Raw genomic sequence first — 10,360 nt, 5'->3', positions numbered from 1 at the left:
CGGAGGCATTTCAGAAGGCAAACCGTGCTGCCAGATCAGCTTCCAAGCTGTTCTTATAAAGTGTGGCCCCACGGTGTTTTAAAAATATCTAAAAATAATCTGCGCCTCGACTGTAAGTCAGTCAAAACAACTGACTTCAGGCCAGCTGTCCTCATTTCAGTGGCTGCGAAAGCGCTTGAGGGCCCCCTTTCTAAAACAATGGAAACGGCTGCAAATCCCACGGGGACAAGCATGAAATCCCCGGTTCATTTTTCCCCACCAGCACTTTCAAATGACTCCGCACTTCCATCAGTAACGCTTTGAAATGGAAAAATAAAATAAAAATAACCACAGGACGAAAAATGCCCAGCAAAAGGCTGTCATTTCTAAAAGTATGGTGTCAACAAAGGAGAACAAGGCAGCCTGCTCTTATATCTCTGGTGTGTGAGCTCAGAAAGTCATCATTGCAGACACTGAAATTTATTTGCTCTTGAACTTAATACACCACAGTTTTGGTGTGGAACACATCTCACGATGATATTCTTATATCTTTTTAGCCAACCACACCTTTATACACGCCTGTTTGTGTTAAAACACTTTAATATCCACAAGGAGTACCTCACTTACTTACCATGGCACCACGTGTTAATAGCTTCAAGTTGCTGCAATTTCTCCTCTTGCCGACAGGCGGCGTGTCGACAGCTGAAGAATACAAGAGAGGTTTTTGCGTTTCACGGTTCACTCCGAGTGCTGCAGACAGTCCACGAATACGTCAGGTAGGCAAAGAGTTCTACTTTGTGTCCCATTTTGTTAACATGATAAGTGAGTTAACTTTAATGTCATAATGAAGAACCTCAGAGGTGACGCGTTTACAACATTGTGCTTTTCACGTTCAGGAGGAAGGGTGGAGAGCTTTAAACCCGCTCAAAAGGTAAAGAAACCTTGGGTTAGTGCACTTTGATGTCGTGACGTCTGTTAGGAGAACCTTGCACAAAATAAAGCATGGCACTGCAGATTAATGTGATCACTTTGGACGTAATTACAATGTCAATGAAAGCTCCGCGTCCTGTTAAACACCCCCCCCCCCCCCCCCCTGACAGATTCAGATTCAGCTTTATTTATATAGCACATTTAAAGCACCACAAGGCAAGCCAAAGTGCTTTATATTGAGATGTAAAATAGGCTTAAGATTAAGATAAATGGCGTAAAAATACAAACACAAAATCATTTAAAAAAAAAAAACAGACAAAAGCAAAAAGTGACATGCTCGAATGAAAATGCTTTGAGTAATAATTTGCCTGATAAGTGATTTAAGACATTAACCATGGCTGAAACTGGGTCATACAACAGGACAGCAAATATTCAACACAATGTCGAGGTGTTGCAATGGTCCAGTCAAAGTCCAGACCTCAACCTGACTGAAATGCTGTGGTGCGTCCTTCAGAGAGCTGTGAATAAACGCATATCTAAAGAAGAGAGGGCAGAACTTCCTCCATGATGATGTAAGACACTGATAACATCAATCAGAAAACAATGACACCCGGTGATTCTACAAGCTGTTAAATCATGAGGTTTACTTAGTTTATCAGAAACAGCTTTGCGTGTTGCTTTAGTTTTTGTTCTTTGCTCTTTAAAAGACCCACTCATGTGTGGCGCTGCGGTTCATCTGGGGTTGCAGCTACCTCGTTTCAGGATGCGGTGAGATCCAGATGTATTTGTTTCAGTTCCTGACATGTAAGATCTGAGTAGATCTTGGAAAGCTGGTCCAGTGTGTGAGGTGGAGTTTGTGACGGCAGTTTGTAAAGCCCACTGCTGATTGGAGGTCAGTCAAACTGCTCTGACACATTAACAAGACACCGTAACATATCTGTCAGTGGAAAACTCAGGTTTAAACCCATCGCGTTCCAGCCGGCAGTCAAGTAAACACTCTTACACATTACTGATTAACAGCGAGTGAAGTTTGGCATTTATTTGCTAATTAAAGTGCAGAGAGAGAAATATCTGTGTGAAACTGCATTTGCTTGCATCGGTTTCGCTCTTCACTGAAATGCCCAGCTGGATGCTTTTGTCAAAAACTGCACTGGCATCCGAGGTGTCCAATCAGAGCGTCTGATCACTTTTAAGCCGTGTATGCTCATTCTGGTTTATTGATGTTGCAGAAATGTACCTTTACCTTCTGGGCCTGGTGGTTCTCTTCTACCTGTTCCGCTGGATCAGAGAGCTGCCCAGGGTGCCTGACAAGGGCAGCAAGTACGTGTACATCACAGGCTGCGACAGCGGCTTCGGTAGCCTCCTGGCTCGACATCTGGACAAGCACGGGTTCAGAGTGATCGCGGCGTGTTTCAGCGAGAAGGGAGAGGAGGACCTGAAAAAGTCCTGTTCCAGCAAGCTGATCACGACACACCTGGATGTCACCTCCCAGGAGAGTATCGCCAAGGCCACGGCGATGATTAAGGACAAAGTGGGAGAGCATGGTGAGATCAGAGCTCATGTACCAACTTATTTATCATTTTACATCAAGTACACCAACTTTTACACCTCGTTCTACATCAAGTATAGCAACTTTTACACCTCGTTCTACATCAAGGACACCAACTTTTACACCTCGTTCTACATCAAGTATACCAACTTTTACACCTCGTTCTACATCAAGTACACCAACTTTTACACCTCGTTCTACATCAAGTATACCAACTTTTACACCTCGTTCTACATCAAGTACACCAACTTTTACACCTCGTTCTACATCAAGTATACCAACTTTTACACCTCGTTCTACATCAAATATACCAACTTTTACACCTCGTTCTACATCAAGTAAACCAACTTTTACACCTCGTTCTACATCATGTATACCAACTTTTACACCTCGTTCTACATCAAGTACACCAACTTTTACACCTCGTTCTACATCAAGTATACCAACTTTTACACCTCGTTCTACATCAAGTACACCAACTTTTACACCTCGTTCTACATCAAGTATACCAACTTTTACACCTCGTTCTACATCAAATATACCAACTTTTACACCTCGTTCTACATCAAGTAAACCAACTTTTACACCTCGTTCTACATCATGTATACCAACTTTTACACCTCGTTCTACATCAAGTAAACCAACTTTTACACCTCGTTCTACATCAAGTAAACCAACTTTTACACCTCGTTCTACATCAAGTACACCAACTTTTACACCTCGTTCTACATCAAGTATACCAACTTTTACACCTCGTTCTACATCAAGTACACCAACTTTTACACCTCGTTCTACATCAAGTATACCAACTTTTACACCTCGTTCTACATCAAATATACCAACTTTTACACCTCGTTCTACATCAAGTAAACCAACTTTTACACCTCGTTCTACATCATGTATACCAACTTTTACACCTCGTTCTACATCAAGTAAACCAACTTTTACACCTCGTTCTACATCAAGTAAACCAACTTTTACACCTCGTTCTACATCAAGTACACCAACTTTTACACCTCGTTCTACATCAAGTAAACCAACTTTTACACCTCGTTCTACATCAAGTAAACCAACTTTTACACCTCATTCTACATCAAGTAAATAAACTTTTACACCTTGTTCTACATCAAGTAAACCAACTTTTACACCTCGTTCTACATCAAGTAAATAAACTTTTACACCTTGTTCTACATCAAGTAAACCAACTTTTACACCTCGTTCTACATCAAGTATACCAACTTTTACACCTCGTTCTACATCAAGTACACCAACTTTTACACCTCGTTCTACATCAAGTACACCAACTTTTACACCTCGTTCTACATCAAGTACACCAACTTTTACACCTCGTTCTACATCAAGTACACCAACTTTTACACCTCGTTCTACATCAAGTACACCAACTTTTACACCTCGTTCTACATCAAGTAAACCAACTTTTACACCTCGTTCTACATCAAGTACACCAACTTTTACACCTCGTTCCACATCAAGTACACCAACTCTTACACCTCGTTCTACATCAAGTAAACCAACTTTTACACCTCGTTCTACATCAAGTAAACCAACTTTTACACCTCGTTCTACATCATGTATACCAACTTTTACACCTCGTTCTACATCATGTATACCAACTTTTACACCTCGTTCTACATCAAGTACACCAACTTTTACACCTCGTTCTACATCAAGTATACCAACTTTTACACCTCGTTCTACATCAAGTAAACCAACTTTTACACCTCGTTCTACATCAAGTATACCAACTTTTGCACCTCGTTCTACATCAAGTATACCAACTTTTACACCTCGTTCAAGTCAGAGGCTGTGAACTAGGCCGGATCATGCAGTTTTGTTCCAGCGCACGATAAAACATAGATGGATGAATATTTAGCATCGACTTCTGGCTCAGATACAACAAAGCTTAATATTAATGTCTTAATGTTTTTGCTTCACAAAGTGGTCCCTGTACATGATGTTTCCCTGCTTTGAATTCTGAATAAACTGATGTGTCTTCTGGATGTTCATGTGCGATCTTCCAGGTTTATGGGCCGTAGTGAACAATGCTGGCGTGGCCGTTCCTTCCGGCCCGTGCGACTGGCACACCCTCGACGACTACAAATCTATGCTGGATGTGAACCTGAACGGGGTGATCGGAGTGACCCTCAGTGTCTTGCCACTAATAAAGAAGGCCAGAGGAAGAGTGGTGAATATAGCCAGCGTGTTTGGGAGGATTGGCATCACCGGGGGCCCATACTGCGTCTCAAAGCATGGCGTTGAGGGTTTCACAGACAGCCTCAGGTGAAATATGGACTCACAAGTTGAATAATTATCTGCCGGTACATTGATACAAAGATTTTCTACGATTGCACACAAGCACTGACAAAACGAGGTGTCTTTTGAAGGTTAGGTATGGATCCTTTTGGTGTCAAAGTCCTCTGCATCGAGCCAGGCTTCTTCAAAACCAACGTGACTGACAGTTCCCTCCACATCAAGAGTGTCAAAATGTTATGGGAGAGACTGCCCCAGGAGGTCAGAGATGACTACGGCAGTGATTATCTACAAAAGGGTAAGTGTGGATGATCATGTAATACTCCTGGGTGTTTCTTTTAATCCTTTCTAAATCCAACGCACTACTTTTCCCTTCTAGCGATAGACGAGGTGAAAGACAAAGTTCCGAAGATGAGCGACGGAGATCTGATGAAGGTGGTCGGCTGTATGGAGCACGCCGTGTCCGCTGTCTGGCCCCGCAAGCGCTACTCCCCCGGCTGGGACGCCAAGCTTTTCTGGCTGCCGATGTCGTACATGCCGACCTGTGTCACCGACTACCTCTTTCTGAAAGGAGCCCTTCCCATCGCCAAACAGATACAATAAGATTTCATGTGTCCATCCAAGCCATGCATCGTCTCTGTGTACTGTATACATCCGTGGACAATACAGTTTTCAGTCGTTTATCAGTGTGTGTCCCTCTTGGATTCCTTTCAGGATTAACAGTAAAGCTTCACTTGATCTTCTCACAAAGACATTCTCAAGGCCACCTTATCTCCACATCAGACTAATAGTCTTAGCCTAAATGATAGGCTCGTGTTTGAAGGTTAAGAGGGAGTCATAAACCGAGCAACTCACCTTAGACTTGATTCCAAAGTACACACAACAGGATTAAGGCAGTCTCTGTTGAGAACATCCACAATAAACACAATAAGAGTTATGTTTTGAGTGGCATAATTTTTTTATTTTTTTTAATATTTTCTTCTCCAAGCAATTTATACTTTCTTCTGATCTTTTAAAGTGGCCTTGAGCAATAGTTCTCCAGGCTTTTTGAAAGTATTTTCAATGATTTCACACATTTTCAGTTGAATAAACTAATAAAATAAACAGAAATGTGACATATTCAACATGTTTGTGAAAAGCGCTCTGAGGAAGGATAAAAGGTAAGCTGGTGTGTTTGCTCCCAGTCTGACCCGTTAGCTCAAGGTGTTGGATCGCTTCTCAGCTGTTTAGTTGTTATTGGATCAATCCCCAATCAGTTGAAATAATTTCAAAGCTCAGCACCCCATATGTGGGAAAGAAAATCAACTCCAAAGGTTGTTCATCTGTGGTAAGAAAGCTCAGGTTGATAAAGAGCTGCTTCTCGTTTCAGAAGTCATAGGTTCAAGTTTTAGCGTTGGAGGATTTTAAACTCATGACTGACTACAATTGAGTCGCAAATCAGATCAGAAAGTGAGAAAACCAAGTGACAAGATAGGTTGGGAAGCTGCTTAAGGTGGTGGGTTCAATTCCCACTGAGTATTCCTGACATGTCTTTGTCAAACATCATGTATCCAAAGAATGTAAGTATTTCAAATCTCATTCAGATCTCAAATTACAAGAGAAAAGCCTAAAGAAAGTACTGCCAAGAATCTTGAAGAGTAGCTCAGGCTGCAAGACAGATGCTTTTGAGTTCGGTGTTTGTGGGATCAAATAAGGGTCAGAAAGATAGTTTGTGTTTGTGTAAAACATATTTGCATCTGTGGGAATATTTTGATGCCTTAATGAATAGCCAATCAGCACGTTACTTACTGACTTGCCAATCAACCCGGTGCCCACCTACGCTCTAACCAACCATCCGATCAGTTGGTACTGATGGAAGAAAAACAGGATGGAGCCAAACGCTCTGCTCGGGTAAGTTAATTCAAGGTATCGAAAATATGATGATATAGCGAAATCAAAAGTTTCTCGATGTCGTCATATAAGCGGAATGTGAAATGACAGGTGTCTTGCCAAAAGTTGAGTGTTGCCAGAATTTGATTTCTGGGGCGTGGGAGCACGTACAGTCTGTTAAATCTGAAAAGCGGCCCAGCATGTTTTTGATGTGTCCCTCCTCTGACACACCTGATTCAAATGATCATCATCAAGCTCTGCAGTGGCCTGATAAGGAGCCATTCATTTGAATCAGGTGTGGTGGAGGAGGGAAACATCGAAAACATGCAGGACACATGGGTCCCGAGGAGCGGAATTGAGATCAGCTGTAGTTTATGTGGCTCAACGGCTGCTTTCATCAGGCTCGAACAGCCAGTATGCCAGAGCAAATAACGATGGCGTGTATGTGAGAAGATAACTCATATTTTGATGCGATCTCATTGAATGATCGCATCAATATAACGATGCGATAATGATGAACGTGTATGAGTATAATCATCAAATTATTTTTTATCTGTGTTTATGTGTTTGATTACCTACTGTATGTACATTATTGTTATTGGATAGATGGTGATTTATATCTGGCTTATATTTAGGCTTATAAAGCTCGGGTCTTTACCAAAACTAAAAAAAAAAGAGACAAAAGCTTCAAGAGAGACCAAGCTGCAGTGGAGAAGAACAGCTCTGGCTGTTAGGTATCAGCTTTGGAAGGCAGAGGGACTGAGATCAAGCCTTTTCCAGATTTATCTCAGTCTTCAAATTTTGAAACCAACAAGTCAGAGACTTTATTTGGATACAGAGCATCGGACAGAACAGTCCCAACCCACCAAGCAGCTGAACAAACCAAAGACAGTTGATGAGCAAAGCTGCTTCACAGGAAACATGTTGGAGGACTAAAAGATAGTGTCCGTGGTCATCAGTCTCAGGTGAAAACTGCCAAGAAAGCAGCACAAACAAGCAGAGTTGTAACTCAGTGGTTCAATGAACTGCTTTGGGACTCAGAGCTCCTATGTTCAAATCCTGTGAGCGCTGCTGAAAGAGTTTAAATGTCTTCAGGTTTTAGACGCCAAAGTAAAGAGTGAAAAGCTTAAAGTTTGAGTCTCTGATTTAAAGGCTCAAACTCTTTCTGAGCAGCTTTTAGTTTGTGAAGATGAGGGATCAAAGTTCTTAAAAAAAAAAACAACTCTTCAGTTCAGCATCTGAACAGAAGAATGTAACCAGCTCAGAAAGAAGGCTGAAGCTGTGGTTTGGTGGTTCAGGCAGTTACAGATCAGCTCCTGGAAGCAGAGGGAGGGGGTTCAGTTCCACTGGATGCTGATGGCCTTTAATAAAGGACGGCAGGTTGTTCAGCTCTGAGTAAGTTGGGTTTTCTGAAGCCAAAAGAGAAACTTTAGGATTCAATCTTTCAGTGTGCAGTTGAACAGCTCGGGCTGTTGGGTGAAATCTTTGAGCGTCTGAGAATGTTGAAACTATGATCACACGACTTTTGGAGATCAGTCAGGTGATTCAAAGCGTAGCTCAGGATGATATGAAGCTGCTTACTGTTGGATGGGTCATGGGTTCAATTCCCTCAGATGGTCTGTGGACTTCCTGGTTTTATTCTTTCAGGAATAAAATCATCGTTGCTGTCAGGGATAGAGACCAACAGTCTGAGAAAAGTTTGTGTAGATGCGCTAAAGGGAAGGATGGATAGCTCAGGATGATGGGATTCTGCCTGTGCTTGGTCTGTTCATGGGTTCAATTCCCTCAGATGATCTACTCTGTTTTACTATTTAAGGAATATAACCATCTTTGCTGTCAGGGATAGAGACCAACAGTCAAAGAAAAGTTTGTGTGTAAGTGACAGATGGATAGCTCAGACTGGTAGAATAGTGAGCTGGTGTTTGGGACAGTTGGGGATCGAATCCCACCAGACGTCGGTGCTCTTTGGTGAATGATTTCAACTTTGAGATTGAATCACTTTTACAGTCCAACACCTAGAATGAAGACTTTAAATGCAACTAAAAATATTTCTAGCTATCGATTTGTCTCGGTGGTGTGATGGCAACGTCAATGATTGTGAGTTACCTGTGTGGAAGACCCTGGTTCAAATACTGCCTGTGCAGACATGGAGATGTTGGTGAAGAAAAAAAACAGCAAGAATATTTTACATAATATGACTTTTTTCGTCAGAAAAAGCACTAAGATGTTCTTCTTTGCTGGGCGTGTCCTCTTCTTCGCTGGTCCTGGTCCTCGTCCTCTTCAGTCTTCTTCTTCTTGACCAGAGTCCTCCTCTTGAAGGTATGTATGAATCAATGTATGTTAGTGTTAGTGCATGCCTGAAACTAATTTAATATCAATAAAGTAGCTATTTATTCGTCCTCTTGTTGCTTTTCCTCTTCTTCTTTATCCTCTTCATCCTCCTCCTCTTGCGCGTCCTCTTCACCACTTCCACAGTGGCACAGGCAGGATTGAACCAGGGTCTTCTCCACATGCAGCTCATAATCACTGACACTGCCATCACGCCACCGAGACCCATTGGCATTTAGAGAGGTTCTAGGATCAGTTTTAAGTCTTCATTCTTGGTTTTGGACTGTAAAAGTCACTCAGTCTCACAGGATCCAAAGTTGAAATCATTCACCTAACAACTCCCATGGCTGGATCCTTTACAGCTGTGGGCTTTGATCCCCAACTGTCCCAAACACCAGCTCACTGTTTTATCAGTCTGAGCTATCCATCCTTCCCTCTAACACAAACCTTTCTTAGACTGTTGGTCTCTATCCCTGACAGCAATGATGATTATAGTCCTTAAAGAACAAAACTGACAACAGACCATCTGACGGAATTGAACCCATGAAGAGTCCAAGTCTAGGCTGAATGCCATCATCCTGAGCTATCCATCCTTCCTTCTAACATAAACCTTTCTTAGACTGTTGGTCTCTATCCCTGACAGCAATGATGATTATAGTCCTTAAAGAACAAAACTGACAACAGACCATCTGACGGAATTGAACCCATGAAGAGTCCAAGTCTAGGCTGAATGCCATCATCCTGAGCTATCCATCCTTCCTTCTAACATAAACCTTTCTTAGACTGTTGGTCTCTATCCCTGACAGCAATGATGATTATAGTCCTTAAAGAACAAAACTGACAACAGACAATCTGAGGGAATTGAACCCATGAACAGTCCAAGTCTAGGGTGAATGCCATCATCCTGAGCTATCCATCCTTCCCTCTAACACAAACCTTTCTTTGACTGTTGGTCTCTATCCCTGACAGCAATGATGATTATATTCCTTAAAGAATAAAACCAAGAAGACCACAAAGCATCTGAGGGAATTGAACCCATGAACAGACCAAGTCCAGGCTGAATCCCATCATCCTGAGCTATTCTCTCTTGGACTTTAAAAGTCCAGCTTCATGGCAGTATTGTGCAAAACGCAGCATAACTTCTGCAGAGCAGACACACCAGGCCTTCAGCTCACTCATGCGCTCACCAACAGGCAGGGTGCTTTGACACGTATGTGTGTGCAATCTATCACTCCGATTCTGTTTGGCAGTCCAGCCGAGGCATTGGCCTCGTTATAAACTGAGTCAAATTAACCGTCAATTAGTGCGTCATTTAACTAAGATAATGTCAGCATGATTATGGGGTATAATGTATATTATTATGTATTATTAAAAGTATTATAGTCTTTCCTGAGTGTATATGTAATTATTTTCAAGTGGGGAAACAGCTATTCA

At 42.0% G+C, this 10,360-nt stretch overlaps 1 protein-coding gene and 1 long non-coding RNA gene across 2 annotated transcripts; one reads left to right on the top strand and one right to left on the bottom strand.

Annotated features, from left to right (window-relative positions):
- The first annotated feature begins 670 nt into the window (after nucleotides 1-670).
- Nucleotides 671-5,412, top strand: LOC140306005 (retinol dehydrogenase 7-like). Its single transcript, XM_072385104.1, has 5 exons — nucleotides 671-755; nucleotides 2,139-2,453; nucleotides 4,501-4,759; nucleotides 4,864-5,027; nucleotides 5,109-5,412. Exons 2-5 carry the CDS (start codon nucleotides 2,141-2,143, stop codon nucleotides 5,330-5,332), a joined length of 960 nt encoding a protein of 319 aa, XP_072241205.1. The 5' UTR covers nucleotides 671-755; nucleotides 2,139-2,140; the 3' UTR covers nucleotides 5,333-5,412.
- LOC140306145 (uncharacterized) lies at nucleotides 2,226-4,311 on the bottom strand. The gene is made up of 2 exons (XR_011915551.1): nucleotides 4,267-4,311; nucleotides 2,226-2,517 (listed from the first exon to the last, which is right to left on the bottom strand). It is a non-coding gene; the product is annotated as an uncharacterized lncRNA (long non-coding RNA).
- Nucleotides 5,413-10,360: the final 4,948 nt, after the last annotated feature.

Source organism: Leuresthes tenuis, unplaced genomic scaffold (assembly GCF_036924035.1).
Source record: "Leuresthes tenuis unplaced genomic scaffold, fLeuTen1.0.hap1 SCAF_1, whole genome shotgun sequence".
NCBI classification, from domain to species: domain Eukaryota; kingdom Metazoa; phylum Chordata; class Actinopteri; order Atheriniformes; family Atherinopsidae; genus Leuresthes; species Leuresthes tenuis.
This window is presented reverse-complemented; position numbering and strand designations above follow the sequence as displayed.